The 16204-nt window shown below is 41.2% G+C and overlaps 1 protein-coding gene across 6 annotated transcripts in view; it reads left to right on the forward strand.

Annotated features, from left to right (window-relative positions):
* Positions 1–7191, forward strand: part of KIAA0825 (KIAA0825 ortholog) — a 446494-nt gene extending 439303 nt beyond the window's left edge. For all 6 annotated transcript variants that reach the window (XM_062212401.1, XM_062212406.1, XM_062212402.1 and 3 more), the window contains one exon: positions 4702–7191. In XM_062212401.1, the coding sequence (XP_062068385.1) occupies positions 4702–4819 (118 nt within the window). In that variant the 3' untranslated portion in view covers positions 4820–7191. The remainder of the gene's footprint in view (positions 1–4701) is intronic.
* The last annotated feature ends 9013 nt before the right edge of the window (positions 7192–16204 follow it).

A 16204-nucleotide genomic window follows, 5' to 3' on the forward strand; every position in this document is an offset into this window, starting at 1 on the left:
TACAAAAAGTCTGTTTAAAAAATGTAGTTAAATGATAAAGTTTTTTTTTGGTGCAAAAACAAAAAAACCCCACAGTTGAAATCCATGCATAGTTTTCTCATAATTCACATTTTTCACTTTTGTAAGACCCCTCATATACATGATCTTAATCTTTTTTCACCAAAACTTATCCTGTAATTCCATTTTTTAAAATGTATTTGAGAGACAGAGATAGGGATAGATAGATCTCCCATCTACTGCCTACAATAGCTAAGGCTGGACTGGGGGTGAAGCTGAAAGCCAGAAACACAATCCATGTCTCCTACATGCTTGGCAGGAACCCAATTACTTGAGCCATCACCACTGATTTTCCAGGGTCTGCATTAGCAGGAAGCTGGAGTCAGGAGCTGGAGCCAGGATTTAAACCCAGGCATTATGATGTGGAACACTGGCTTCTTTCCTGCTAGACTAATACCTGCCTCCCTTACTTCCGTTTTCCATGATTTTTTGAAGTATCCTTGTACAATCTCAGTTGGTCTGAATAGCTGCTACTTAACTCTGATATTATTGAGAGAAATCAGTTATAGACAAAAATCCATAAACAAATGAGTATGCCTTTGTTCCAGTCCAACTCTGCTGACCCTGTTTCAAAGATGGTAGCCCTGAGGCACAGAGAGGTTAAGGCACTTACCTGAAGAGATACAAGTAAGTGGTAGGTTTAGATTCAACCCAGAGACTGATTTCAGGACTGATGTTCTTATTCAAGACACTTTTGAGTTCACAGATTTTAGATGTTTTCTTCCCAGCAGCCAGTAGAGTAAATGGCTCAAAATACTTCTCACCCTCCAGTCTGTAGCCCTTCTCATCTATCTGGTACCGATTTCTCCTTCCTACAACCAAGTCCCCAGAACATGCTTCTGAGAAAACCTAGACCAGAGCTACCAAGCACATATTTCTTGCTCAAACATGTCCCCCGGTGTGGCTCTCCTCATTGGCTCTGGTACACAGCCATCCAAATACAAATTTCTTGTAAAACTCATCACTAGAACAGCTATTAGCTGATCTGCAACTGCTTTTTATTCTGCACATCTCAAGATCTCTTTGTAGGGATCACAAATTCACTGTTGCTCGTGGAGGTGAGCAGAAATAGCTTTTAGCCCACAGTCTGGCACATTGAAGAGTTCTATTATAGTAGCTAACATTAATGAAACATAAAGAGTAGCAGGCATGGAACTCTGGCCCAGGCATGAATACGTAAACCTGGGATGATGTGCCCCGGCTAGGAACACTCAAGTACATAAGAATGGTGCCATTGGGCAAGGTTGGGAATGCTGATTCCATTAGTGTTTCTCAGACCAGGATTTAATGTCCCTGTTCTGTTTGGATAGGAAAAGAACTCATAGTCAAGGACAGGCCAAATCCCACTTTTGCTCATCCAGAAGCCATACACATGGAGCCCATTCTAGAAGACAGTTGAGATTATATTACAGATCAGTAGGCTTTAATGGGATTTTGCTTTTTATCAGTGTTCAGGACACAACACAGTCAACTGCCAGCAGCTGAAGTGGGGGCCAGTTTGCAGTTCCTTAACCAAGAAGGCAGGTGAAGAATTTAGCCATAGTGCAAGAGGCATGCTACTTGAGTCAACAACAACATGTATATGTAGTCACCTCATAGTACTTCTCATGGAGAACTAGAATACCCTGGTGCCAACATTTTCTGATTTCTGAAGAGACATGCTTCTACCACAGGTGTTAAATGTATTCAAGGAAATGGGAACACTTTGCTTAGTCACCTCTGTTTAACAAATTGATAGTTTTTTTTCCCTTCTAAAAGTTGTGTTTTTTTTTTTTGACAGAATTGACTTGTTTCTGCATTGTTAACAAAATCTAAAAATGTGATGAAACTAAACTTCTCTTAAAACTTAGATGTGGGCCGGCGCCGTGGCTCACTAGGCTAATCCTCCGCCTTGCGGCGCCGGCACACCAGGTTCTAGTCCTGGTCGGGGCACCAGATTCTGTCCCTGTTGCCCCTCTTCCAGGCCAGCCCTCTGCTGTGGCCCGGGAGTGCAGTGGAGGATGGCTCAAGTGCTTGGGCCCTGCACCCCATGGGAGACCAGGAGAAGCACCTAGCTCCTGCCATCGGATTAGCGCGGTGCGCCAGCCGCAGGGCGCTGGCCGCGGCCATTGGAGGGTGAACCAATGGCAAAAAGGAAGACCTTTCTCTCTGTCTCTCTCTCTTACTGTCCACTCTGCCTGTCAAAAATAAATAAATAATTTTAAAAAAAAAGAACTTAGATGTGAAATATAACAATGCTTGTGATAAACATGCATTTCAAATCTCTAATGCTTTTATTCAAAGAGTTGAAATATTCAAAAAAATGTAGTTTTTTTTATACTATTTTTCACATATTCCTGTCTTTGTTTCTTATGATGATGTCTTCTTAATAAGCTCCCCCAAAATATAAGGAGGTTGTAGTAGGTAAATAACTTTGCCTACTATCATTAATTACTAACTGCTCAGTTATACTGTAGAGTGCCTATAATTGTCATGAAGCTTCAAAAAAATCCTTATGAATTCAATTATGTATACAATTCATTTAAATTACATTAATTATACAGATTTTTAATGAAGCGGAGAGACTGCTTTCAATTTTCACAAGTAGAGACAATGATCAAAATATTTATGTGCCTATTACATATTTTGTTCTGTTGACATAAAATAATTCATTTACTTAGACAATATTAACACCTTTACATGGGAGGATTAAAAGGCAAACTTAATTTATTTCTTGTATTTATATTTGTTAACTATATACTTGTATTATCCTTAGGGTTTTTTTTGTTTGTTTGTTTTGTTTTTTATTTTTGACAGGCAGAGTGGACAGTAGAGAGAAAGACAGAGAGAAAGGTCTTCCTTTTTGCCATTGGTTCACCCTCCAATGGCCGCCGTGGTAGGCGCGCTGCGGCCGGCGCACCGCGCTGATCTGATGGCAGGAGCTAGGTGCTTCTCCTGGTCTCCCATGGGGTGCAGGGCCCAAGGACTTGGGCCATCCTCCACTGCACTCCCAGGCCACAGCAGAGGGCTGGCCTGGAAGAGGGGCAACTGGGACAGAATCCAGCTGGCCTGGAAGAGGGGCAACCGGGACAGAATCCGGTGCCCCGACCGGGACTAGAACCCGGTGTGCTGGCGCCGCAAGGTGGAGGATTAGCCTGTTGAGCCACGGCGCCGGCCCCTTCAGCCATCTTCTGCTGCTTTCTCAAGCCCATTAGCAGGGAGCTGGATTGGAAGTCGAGCAGCTGGCACTCTAACTGGTGCCCCACTTTGGGATGCTGGCCTTGCACGTGGTGGCTTAAATTACTATGCAACAACACCAGCCTCCTGCAATAGTTTTGTCACCCTTTGTGACAACCCAATGTGGTGGGGTGGATTGGGGGTGGAAGAACCTGGAATGAGGAAAGCAGAAGAAAATGTCTGCAGAAATTCCTTGTTGGGATGCAGGGTTCCATCTTCCCTGGTTAATCCCAGGGACATGCTATATAGAAGAGAGGTGAGGAAAAGAAATGACGAAGTATACTTGGGCCACTGGGTAATAGTTACTTTGCAATACATAGTTGAAGATTCTAATATTTTTTCCTATTGCCCAGAATTGGAAAGTCTTTCATTACATTTTAAAAAAATTTTTAACATCATTTATGTATTTGAGAGGCAGAGCTAAAGACAGAGAGAGGGAAAGACAGAGAGAGAGGTCTTCCATCAGCTAGTTCCCTCCCCAACTGGTCACACAGGCCGGAGCTGGGCTGATCCTGGGCCATCTTCCGCTGCCTTCCAAGATTGGAAGTGGAGCAGCCAGGACTCAAACCAGCGCCCGTATGGGATGCCGTTGCTACAGGGAGAGGTGTAACCTACTACACCACAGCCCTGGCACCTCATGTCTTTTTTTTTTTTTTTTTTTTTAAGTAAAAGTTCTTGCTAACAATTGGCTGCTTTTCTTGGGTAATTTAACTTGATTGCTTCAAATCTGATCTTATTTCTAGGGAAATACTGGCCTGCCCTTAAAGGTATATCCAGCTTAGTATTGCTGCTAAGGTTTTCCTGGCAAACTTCCTTGCTTCTTAAAGCCATTGATCTATGTCTATCAGTGAGAGAAAAATGCTACCAAAACTACTATTATGTTTATTTTTCTTTATTTGAGACATAGAGAGACAGACACAGAAAGAGACAGCTAGCCAGAGGGAACTCATCCCTGGTTTACTCTCCAAAGGCTTGCAATAGCTCACGCTTGGATGTGCCAACGCCAGAATTCGGGAATACAATCTGTCTCCTATGTTTGTGCCAGAAACCCAGTTACCTGAGCCGTTACCGCTGCCTTCCAGGTCTGCATAGGTAGGAAACTGGAGTCAGGAGCTGGAGTGGGGCTGAACCCAGCCACTCCGGCAGGTGTCTAAATCAGCGTCTCAAATGCTATGTTTACCCTTGTTTTTCACATTCAGGAAATACAGAGACCTCATGTGAAACATTGTTTTAAAACTTTCCTGGAGCAGAGCTAGTGTGCCTTTACCTCCCTCTCAATTCTCCTAGTCCTCTGTGTAGAAGCAGCGCCAATGAATCAGGTTCCCAAGTGGTAGTCAGTAACGAATGAGTGGGAAGAAACAGACTCCTCAATACCAGTGACTGCAGTTTGGAAGTTATAAAAATACTAAGATGTGCTTTCTCTTTTAGGTGGGAAATGAGGAATGAGGAGACACTAGAAGAGGAAGAAAAAGCTATGCTGGAACATTTGAAACAAATTTGCACCATACAGAACTCTCCTGCCTTGGCTAACACAGAGGAACAGTAATCTGCAGAAAACAGCAACAGCTTTATTTTAGGAGACACTCACATGTAACAGGGTAGGATTTCTGCTGCAGTCAGAACGAAGCTCAGATGTGCTGTGAAGGATGAAACCCATGACTGAGTAATCTTTCTACTGAAAAGGGATACAGCATGCAGAGAATAAAGTGCTACATATTTTTGATTTTAAAAATAATTTTAAATGTTTCTCTTTCCCCAATCTTTCTTTTTACATGATATAACTGCTGCCATCTCGTGTTCCCTCTGAATTACTTTTTTTCTTCCTTTCAGTCCCGAAGTATCTATGACAACAGGCAAAATGTTTGGTAATGTTTCCCCTAAGGATTTTTTAAATACGGTATTTGGATGTTAAGTTGAGTGGAGTCATATAGCCCCCCCGGAATCATCTGAAAATTTCCATATCCTCTATAGCTGTAGCCCAAGTCCAGGTTCTAACTGCCTTTAGTACCCAGCATTGTACCAGCCTCCCTTACCACCTGACCTCTTCCTCATCCAGTGTATCTCAATCACAGCCACAAGGAACCTCTTCTTATTTTCAGTCCTCCTGCTAAACCCAAGTCAAACTTGACGCATCTACTGTCGGGTCCTATAGCAAATGGCTCCATGTGCAGGAAACTGCCATCCTCTGGGCTCAATCCACTCCCTTGCTGTTTGGATAAATCAAAAGCACCTTTCTCCCAAAATTATGCTCAAAATTCAGTCCAACGATCTCTGTCCCATTGCTCATCATCCTACTACTGTTCTTATTCCCCATCGATGCCCAAACTTGCATATACCATGAGGAAACAGAGTATGTTCTCCCACCCTCTCTGCCAAGTACAGTCATAGGTGTTGTTATGTCCTTCCTCTCAGTGCCTAATATCAGATCATGAAGACCTTGGAGCCCTGACAATGTAATATGAAGTCTCCTTCGTATAACTCCACATGTGCCTACTGCAGTGGCAACCACTGAGTAAGCAGTTAACAAACACAGTTGATTGAATGGCTGAAGACAGCAAAAACCATGAGGCAGTTGAGCAGTCCTCAGGATATCTAGAAGAAGCCTCTGTCATGGGTTAACATTTTAGATCATCTGACTTCAGACATCGTAGGTTCTGATGTTCTCCTAAAAATCACAAATTATCTGTACTCTCACATTTTCTATTTTGTTTATATATAAAATATACATAGCCTGCATGATTTCCAAAGGAAAAGAACTCCATGCTTTTTTTAAAAAAATTATTCATTTCTTTGAAGGGCAAAGTTACAGAGAGAGAGGGGAAGAGTCAGGGAGACAGATCTTCCATTCACTGCTTCACCTCCTAATGGCCACAATGGCCAGAACTAGGCCAATCCAAAGCCAGGAGCCAGGAGCTTTTTCTGGGTCTCCCCTGTGGGTGCAGGGGCTCAGGGACTTAGGCCATGTTCTGCTGCTTTCCTAGACACATTAGCAGGGAGCTGGACTGGAAGTGGAGCAGGTGGGACTCAAACCAGCACCCATCTGGGATACCAGCGCCACAGGCAGTGGGTTTACCCACTATGCCATAGCGGCAGCCTCCTCATGCATTTTTTTCAAAGAGTGAAAGCTTGGGATGCAGAAGAGGTCACCATAGAAATTTCTTGCATTTTTTTCTTTAAATGAACTTACAAAAATGGCCAAGTCGCCAGCTGCCTGCCAAATAACATCTTTTATTTTTTAATTCCACTTTAGTTGGCCTGGATAATAATGAACCAAGTATTTTAAGATGTGGTTAAAATATTTTCTAAAAATTGTAGGTAAATTTTATGAGAACTCATGTTCCATCTGATCTTATCTATAAACAACTATTATAACGGTCAGAGGAAGGCAACAGTTGACTGTTGCTTCACCTAAGTGATAGTCTACACATATGTACTAAATTTGCATAATTATGCAACACTAAAATGGAAGGTGAATAGGCCAAATAATACAACTTTTCACATTTGGGTTGTCTTGTAATATATCTCAAGTGTCTTTTAAAGCCACTTTTTCACTGAATTTGTATACTGCTGTACTAATCCTAGGAAGTGAGTTAGTTCCTGCAGAAAAATTTTTTTATATGACTCCCACTTGAAAGAAGTATAGTAAGGGAAGAGTGGGATGAGATTGAAAGAGAAAGAGAGCTTCACTTGAATTTTCTCCTGTACTCTTTGTGAACTTACTATTGACATAAGCGCAATAAAATTTATAATTTGGGATGTTAAATGACAAGTGTTTGATTTGTAAAATCATTTTGACCTTATACTCAATATGTTTTTTTGAATTACAATAAGAAGTAGTATTTCAAAACAGTTGTTGTATCTCACATTTATTTTGAATTTGTGTAAGTTAACAATAGTAATAAAGCCTAACAGTTTATAACACCCCATATGGTTATTTTAAATATATTGTCTTCCTATTAAATATTATCTTCCTTCTCTGTTCTGCTTGACTTTGTTTTGTGTAATTATAAAGAGATAACTGGTTTAGCAGTTACTATGTAGAAACAGTATGGATTAATTTGTGATAAATTATAAACAACATTATATATTTTAGTTATTTTATATTTTATATAAATACCTCTACCAAACATTTTTGTAAAACTATCAAAGAATGGAAAAAAAAATCACTTGTTTTTTCTCTCAGTATGTGCCTACATACAATATTCTATTACCTCAGTTCAAATATTCTTGAATCAAAATTAATTTTAGGTAGTTTTTTCATTAGTATTTTTTACTATAAAATCTTTAAGTGTTTTTTGATTTTTTTAAAAATACTTTTGTTGGAAATAGTTTAAAAAAAGTTGTTTTCATTTTTTTAAATCATCTTCCAAGTTTATATACAAACATTTCAAAATGAGATTGCACCTCTTAAAGTGCTCTTCCTTATCTGTTAAAAGGATGAACTAAAGCATCATCCATTAACATGTATGAGAGGATTAGTATGGAGAAGATAAGAGTAAAGTTTATGCTGTGTAAGTAATTGTGGCAAACCAAGAATAGGAAAGTTCAGAATTGAAGAGAAGCTTGAAACTGAAAAAACATTTTAATAACAGAGGAAAAGGTGCAGTGGGTTAAGCTGCTCCTTGCCATACTAGCATCCAATATGTGAGTGCTCATTTGAGCATGGCGCTTTGCTTCCAATCCAGCTTCCTGCTAATGTGCTTGGGAAGTCAGTGGAAGATGGCCCAAGTGTTTGGGCCTCTGCCACTCATGTGGGAGATGTGGATGGGGCCCTGGCTCTTGGCTTCAGACTCGCCCAGCTCTGCCTGTTGAGGCTATTTGGAGAGTGAATAAATAAATGGATGATACTTTTCTTTTGTGCGCTCTCTCTCTCTGTTTCTCTGGCTTTCAAATAAGTAAAAAAAAATTAAAAAAAATTTAAAAAAAGCCAGCCCCTAAGTAACAAAGCTTTAAAAAATAACAGAAGAAAAGAAGTACCAAGAAGGGATTGACGAATTATGCATCCTTAATATTCCAAGTAAGAAGTACTATTGCAACCATGAAAATAAGATTTCATATAATGATTTGGCACACTTTTTAAAATGTTATAGTTTGTTTAGCATATATATTTTGATATATATGTATACATATATAAAACATAAATGTGCAGTACTTTGTGGGGGTACAAGTAGAAAATCTAATTTTCCTCAAATGTCTGTTTGCCAAACTGCTTTGTCAGATTTTTTTTTCTATCCCTGCATAATATCATAGGCATGTATTATTGCTTTTCTGGTCACATGTAGCCTTTTTGGAATGTCTTATATTTAGTTACTTAAAAGTTTGATATGGTCTAAATCATTTAAACTGTTTTCTATTCATTAACCCTGTTTAAGCTTTCTCCTTTCTTCACTCTTTGCTCCCTTCCTTTCTTCCTTTTTAAAATTCTACTCTTCTCTGCCTCCTCTGTTTTAAATTGAGCATTTTATTTGATTCCAGTTTTTCTCCTCTCAGAGCACATCAATTAGGTTTGGTTTTTTTTTTTGTTTTTGTTTTTTTTTTTTTTTGACAGGCAGAGTGAATAGTGAGAGAGAGAGAGAGAGAGAGAGAGAGAGAGAGAAAGGTCTTCCTTCTGCCGTTGGTTCACCCTCCAATGGCCGTCGCGGTAGCGTGCTGCGGCCGGCGTACCGCGCTGTTCCGATGGCAGGAGCCAGGTGCTTCTCCTGGTCTCCCATGGGGTGCAGGGCCCAAGGACTTGGGCCATCCTCCACTGCACTCCCTAGCCACAGCAGAGAGCTGGCCTGGAAGAGGGGCAACCGGGACAGGACCGGTGCCCCGACCCGGACTAGAACCCGGTGTGCCGGCGCGGCAAGGCGGAGGATTAGCCTGTTGAGCCACGGCGCTGGCCCAATTAGGTTTCTTGTTTAAAGTTTAAGTGGTTGCTTTAGAATTTGTGACATACACTGACAACTAATCCAGGTTCACTTTTATGCAACTCTGTACTGCTTCATGAGTAGTGCCGCTGCCATCTAGAGAGTATTTCTTGTTCCTCTCTCCATCTTTTTTTTTTTTATTAAACTTTTATTTAATGAATATAAATTTCCAAAGTATAGCTTATGGGTTACAATGGCTTCCCCCCTCCCATAACTTCCCTCCCGCCCGCAACCCTCCCCTTTCCCGCTCCCTTTCCCCTTCCATTCATGTAAAGATTCATTTTCAATTCTCTTTGTATACAGAAGATCAGTTTAGTATATATTAGGTAAAGATTTCAACATTTTGCCCATATAGCAACATAAAGTGAAAAAACTACCATTGGATTACTAATTATAGCATTAAATAGCAATGTACAGCACATTAAAGACAGAGATCCTACATAATTTTTTTTTCAAATTAATTAATTTTCTATGCCATTTCCATTTTAACACCAGGTTGTTTTTTTTTTTTTCATTTCCAATTCTCTTTATATACAGAAGATCACTTCAGTATATAATTAGTAAATTTTACTTATCCATAAATTATAATTGTGGGATAAAATGTTACAGTTCTTACTATTTTCCACAGTCTGTTATCTGTTATGTAAATTAACAATCAGAAAAATAAGGGGTTAGCACTGTGGCACAGCAAGTTAAGCCACTGCCTGTAACCCCAGCTTTCCACTTGAGCATTGTTTCGAGTCACAGATGCTCTACTTCCAATCCAGCTTCCTGCTAAAGTACCTGGGAAAGCAGCAGAAAATGGCCCAAGTATTTGAGCCCCTGCCACCCACTGGGAGACCCAGATCAGGTTTCAGGTGCCTGGTTTTAGCCTGGTCCAGCCCTGGCTATTGCAGCCATTTGGGAAGTGAACCAGCAAATTGAAGACATCTCTCTCTCTCCCCCTCCCTCCTCCTCACCTTCCCTTTCTGAACTCTACCTTTCAAATAAATAAATATATCTTTTTTTAAAAAAGATTTTATTTTACCTTCATTTATTCCTCCTCTGAAGATCTTCCTTTTTTTTTTCTTCCTGGTCTCCCATGAGCGTGCAAGGGCCCAAGCACTTGGGCCATCCTCTACTGCCCTCCCGGGCCACAGCAGAGATCTGGATTGGAAGAGGGGCAGCTGGAACTAGAACCGGCGCCCATATGGGATGCCGGCGCCGCAGGTAGAGGATTAACCTACTATGCCACGGAGCCAGCCCCAAGGTTTTCTCCTTGTCTTTGGTTTTTTGCAGTTTGAATATGATATGACTAGATGTAGTTTTTTGGCATTTGTACTGCTTGAGGTTGTCTATACTTCCTGGATGATGTCTGTCATTCATTTTGGAAAATCCTTAGCCATTATTGCCTCAAATTGTTAATCTAGTGCTATTTTTTCTTCCTTCTCCTTCTGATACTCTCTTTATGCAAACTTTACGCCTTTTGTAATTGCCCCATAGTTCTGTTTCATCTGTTTCATTCTTTTTGACTTTGCATTTCAGTTTTGGAAGGTTCTACTGACACATGAAGTTCAGAGATTCTTTCTTTAGATTTATCCAGTCTACTTATGGGCTCATGAAAAGCATCCTTCATTTTTGTTACAGTATTCTTGATCTGTATATATTTTTTAATTTATCCTCTCTTAGAGTTCTGCCCTTCTACCTACATTGACTAATGTAAGTCTTCTTTTTTTATGTGCTGTCTATTCTCTCTTGTAACGTTAGACTAGAATGGAATTGAGTGATTCCATTCCTCCACTTGGGTTAGGCTCTGGTAAAAATAGTTTTCCCTAAAAGCATGCATTGTTAAGGAAAGCAAAAAACTCGGGGCACATTTCAAAAGTTTTCCCTTCCATTGCCAGAGGACATATTTTTCTGATCCTTACAGTGAGAACCCGGTAGAAATCCTGGATGTAAAACTCCCAAAAGTGTGAGTGCCCCCTATTCTGTGAAACTAGGATCCCTTGGAGTTTTTCATTATCAAACTAGCCCACACAGCTACCAGCAAGTTTTCAATTATACTTTAAAGTGTTTGCTACACTTTGACTATGTCACCAAAACTTGATATATTGGAAATTTAATCCCAATTTATATGTTAGTGCTATTTGGACATGGGTCCCCATTCCTACATTGGCCTGATCCACAATTGTGGCTGGAAAGAAGCAGCATGATCTGTTTTGTGTCAGTTTCTTCCCTTCTACTTCCTCTGATCCTACATTCACACTGTTACCTAGTGTTACTCTGTAATCCTTCAGAGTCAGCTGAGGGATGGAAGAGAATGGCTTTCATAAGCAGGGATCATTGTCTACTCTGCAGCAAATGCCCAAAGACTGATGCCTTCTGACATTAAGTACATTTAGTATAGTTTTGGACAGGAATACCCACATTGCTGTTCGCTGAGAGCTGGGATGAAAACTCCAGGCAAGATCTCACAATGCCCTTTCAGCTCTCTTACTACAACTCTTCTTTTTTTACATCACAGAGCTTTGTCTGCTGGTCCATTAGCTTCTCTTTTCTTTCTATTAGAGCGTCCCAAAACAATTCTACCTCAGTGTTACAGGCTGAATGGCAGTCCCCTCCCACAAAATATACACAGAAGTTTTAACCCCAACAGCTTCAGAATGTGGTGTTACTTAGAAATAAGGTCTCCATAGATATATCAAGTCAAAATGAGGTCATTAGAGCGAATGCTAATTCAGTTTCTCTTGCGTTCCTATGAAAAGGAAAATGTGGGGCCGGCGCCGCGGCTCACTAGGCTAATCCTCCGCCTTGCGGCGCCGGCACACCAGGTTCTAGTCCCGGTCAGGGCTCCGGATTCTGTCCTGGTTGCCCCTCTTCCAGGCTAGCTCTCTGCTGTGGCCCAGGAGTGCAGTGGAGGATGGCCCAAGAGCTTGGGCCCTGCACCCCATGGGAGACCAGGAGAAGCACCTGGCTCCTGCCTTTGAATCAGCACGGTGTGCCGGGCGCAGCGCGCCGGCTGCAGCGGCCATTGGAGGGCGAACCAATGGCAAAAAGGAAGACCTTTCTCTCTGTCTCTCTTTCTCACTGTCCACTCTGCCTGTCAAAAAAAAAAAAAAAAAAAAAAAAGGAAAATGTGGACACAGAGGTAAGCACACAGGGAGATTAAGGCAAGAGCTGAGTATATGACTTGCAAGCCAAAGAAAGCAGAAAAACTCCCAGATTCAAGGAGAGAAACACAAAAAAGACTCTCCTCACAGCCTTCAGATGGAAGCAGCCCTGTCAAAACCACGATCTTGGATTGCTACCTCCCAGAACTATGAGATAAAAAAAATTCTGTTATTTCAGCCATATGGTTGGAGGTACTTTGTTGTGTCAGCCCTGGCAGATAGTACACTCAGCCATGTACAATCATCCCTACTTGCTGGTGAGAAAACCTGACACCTCTGTCTCCAGACTCTGCCATCACAGTCACCTCTAATCAGTTTCTTACACTAAAACATTTTCAAGCATGAGAGGTAGATACTCATCTTTGGGAATTGCCATTTCCCAAACTCCAAGGTTATTGGCCAACTTCTTCCACATCCCTCAAAAACAAACAAACAAACAAACAAACAAAAAAACAACTCTTCCTTAGTACATGTATACAGAATGCAATCCAAAATTGTTCTCATAAGCCTATGTAAGTGCATGATCCTATGGGCTTATGAAAACAATTTTGGATTTCATGTTACATGAATAAGGAAGCCATTAAAGATTTTGAACAGGCAAGCAACAAGTTCTGATTTGAATTTTTAAAAGACTTCTGCATCTGCCAGTTGGAGACTCAACTATAGGAATTCAAAAACAGAAGCAGGTAGAATAATGAAGAAACCATTATGGGAGGAGGATCAAGGTTACTGAATAGAGAGAATATGCATCTACCACAGCCTGGAAGATGCTTCAGAACAAGGGAAAAACTGCATTTTCAGGAGATTGAGATTACATAATGTGCAGTAAAAAAAAGTGACAGGAATTACAAATAGCACTGACACCTGGCTGGGGGATACCATCTTGCTGGGGAAAGTTTTCTATATATAAAACATTAGAATCGAGGAGACTGGCTGAAGGAACACTTGAATAAGAAGTGACAAGAACTGCACATAGCACAGAGACTCTGAAAAGCAGAGAGAGAGAGAGCGAGAAATCACATGGTCACTCCTGCTACCACCCTTAGTGTCCACTTGCCATACCCATCCTAGTGCCCTCGCTATGGGACACCATCTTATCAGAAAATGGGTTCTATATATAAAATATTAGAACTGGAGAGACTGAGGGGAAAACTTCAGTAAGGAAGTGAACAGATCTGTAAACCACAGAGACTGAAGGCCAGCAGATAGAGAGGGACAGAGCAGAACACCTGATTCTGTCACCTACGGCTCTTTCCCCAGCTCCCTTGGAAAGGAGACAACGTCTTGCTGGGAAGAAATAAACAGAAAGCTCCATGACCCCTGCTATGGCCAGAGATGGACAGCCCTACCTATGGAGGAAGTTCACAATCCACACTGACTTTAAATCAAGTCTGGAGGGTTCACTGGGGTCCTAGTGGTAATTTTGGTCCAAAAGAGAAATCTGCACTGTCTTCCTCCATCCCTAAAGTGCTAGAAGTGAGCTGTTGCTAAGCAGCTGCTAAACCCTACCCATCTTAGGAGGAAGCAAAAAGCCTTTCACTACCAGAAGCCCCCAGGGACAGCAAGGACATCTTCCAGGGAAGAATGCAGGCCCCTGTGAATCCTGAAGCTACAGGAGTTCTGGGCATAAGCCCTTGCTCTGTGCCATTAGGGAGCTTCTCCATGGCTTCTTGTGTTTAGTCAGGAGTGACATCCCATACACAAGCCCAGGGACCCAGACCTGAGGAAGCCCCTTCTGCAGCTCTTACCACAGGGTGCTTGGGGTCTGGGGGCAAAGCCCAAGCCCAAGCATCACTCTTGCATATCCTGTGGGAACTGGGGAGCAATACCATCCCTCCTCCCTATAAATCTAGGGTTGTTGCTGCTGATGCTATAATTCCTAGAGTAATTTATACTCACAGATGGGATCCAGAGGGCCCTACCAGCACTCTCTGCTTTAGGATTGTGACTGACAGTGCACAATCCCCAGCATAATTGGCACTTGCCCTTTAAGACCTGGGTAGGTATTCCACTTCACTTTGGAGTTCCAGGACTATGATGATTAATACTATATTCCTCAGAGTCATCAGAACATATCTGTGGGAACTGTGGAAGAGCCTACCTGCATTCCAGTGCTCCAGACCCATATCTGTCTGCACAATCCTCAGCATAACCTATAATCACTCTGTGGGACTGAAACAAATTTCGGCATTAGTCGTGCCCACATAGCAAGCAATCGGAAGGTCTTATCCATAGCATTCAGTCCAAGGGCCATAGCCATTGGTGTCACAAACCCAGCATCACTCAGGCTTGCCTTGTAGGACAAGGGAGCAGCACCCTCTGTATACCACGGCACCAGAAACATGGCTACAGCCATCACAAACCTTGGTATGATTGACACCCAACTCTCTGGAGACTAAAGACACATATCTTTGGAAGCTCACATCCACTTCAAAGTCAACTATTACTTGCATAAACCACTGCGGACCTGACCACTGTGGAACTTGTAGACACTGCTGTCATTGACTAACACTGAAGAAACCACTTAGAGGTTACACTTCTGGGCTCATCTAGAACCAAAGCCAACTCAACAACCAATGTGACACTCCACATTCCATTCAAACTAAAAAGGCTTTTCCAATGAAAACTATTCCATAATAAAGGAACTATTAAGCCATATGCACCGGCATCAGTGTAGGATCACAGCCAATGGGAAGAAGCAAAGAAGCATGACATTTCCAAAAGAACAAAGTAGTTTTGATCTCAATATGAAAGAAATCTATGAAATGCCCCAAAATAATTCAAAATAATGATCCAAAGAAATATCAGTAAGATGCAAGAGAATATAGATAGACAGTGTAAAGAATTGTGGAAAACAATGCATGACATGAATGAAAATTTCAACAGAGATAAAAATCAGTAAAGAGAACCAAAACAGAAATTTTGAGCTGAAAATGCCAATCAATTAAATAAAAAATACAATTGGAGTGTCAAAAGCAAAACAGGCCAAGTGGAAGAAAGAATTTCTGATCTGGAGGACAAGATTTTTTAAATAACCCAGTTAGATAAAAATAAAGAGGAAATAATTTAAAAGTATGAAGAAAACCTACATGACATAAGATACCATTAAGCAGAAAAAAAATTTTATTATAGGTATACTAGAAGGAGGAAAGAATCAACAAGGCATTGAGAACCTATGTAATGAAATAATTTTTTTTTTTTTTTGACAGGCAGAGTTAGACAGTGAGAGAGAGAGACAGAGAGAAAGGTCTTCCTTTTTCTGTTGGCTCACCCCCCAATGGCCGCTCCGGCCAGTGCACCGCGCTGATCTGAAGCCAGGAGCCAGGTGCTTCTCCTGGTCTCCCATGTTCTACAGGGCCCAAGGTCTTGGGCCATCCTCTATTGCACTCCTGGGCCACAGCAGAGAGCTGGCCTGGAAGAGGGGCAACCGGGATAGAATCCGGCATCCTGAATGGGACTAGAACACGGAGTGCCGGTGCCACAGGCAGAGGATTAGCCTATTGAGCTGTGGCGCCGGCCAATGAAATAATAATTTAAAACTTTAGAACTCTTGAAAGAGATATGGACATAAAGATACAGGAAACTCAAAGACCACTATTAGACTCAACCAAAAAAAGACTTTCTTCAACATATATGATAGACAAACTCTCAAAAGTTAAGGACCAGGCTAGAATCCTAAATACAAGTGTCACGTATAAAGGGAAACCAATTAGATAGACACCATACAGGCAGAAGAGAGTGGGATGATATATTCAAGGTCTTAAAAAATAAAAAAAAATGTCTAACCAAACATATTATAAGCAGTGAAACTATCTTTTAGGAGTGAAGAAAAAATAAAGTATTTCTCAGATAATTAAAAATTGATAGAATTTA

Source organism: Lepus europaeus, chromosome 15, assembly GCF_033115175.1.
Source record: "Lepus europaeus isolate LE1 chromosome 15, mLepTim1.pri, whole genome shotgun sequence".
NCBI classification, from domain to species: Eukaryota; Metazoa; Chordata; class Mammalia; order Lagomorpha; family Leporidae; genus Lepus; species Lepus europaeus.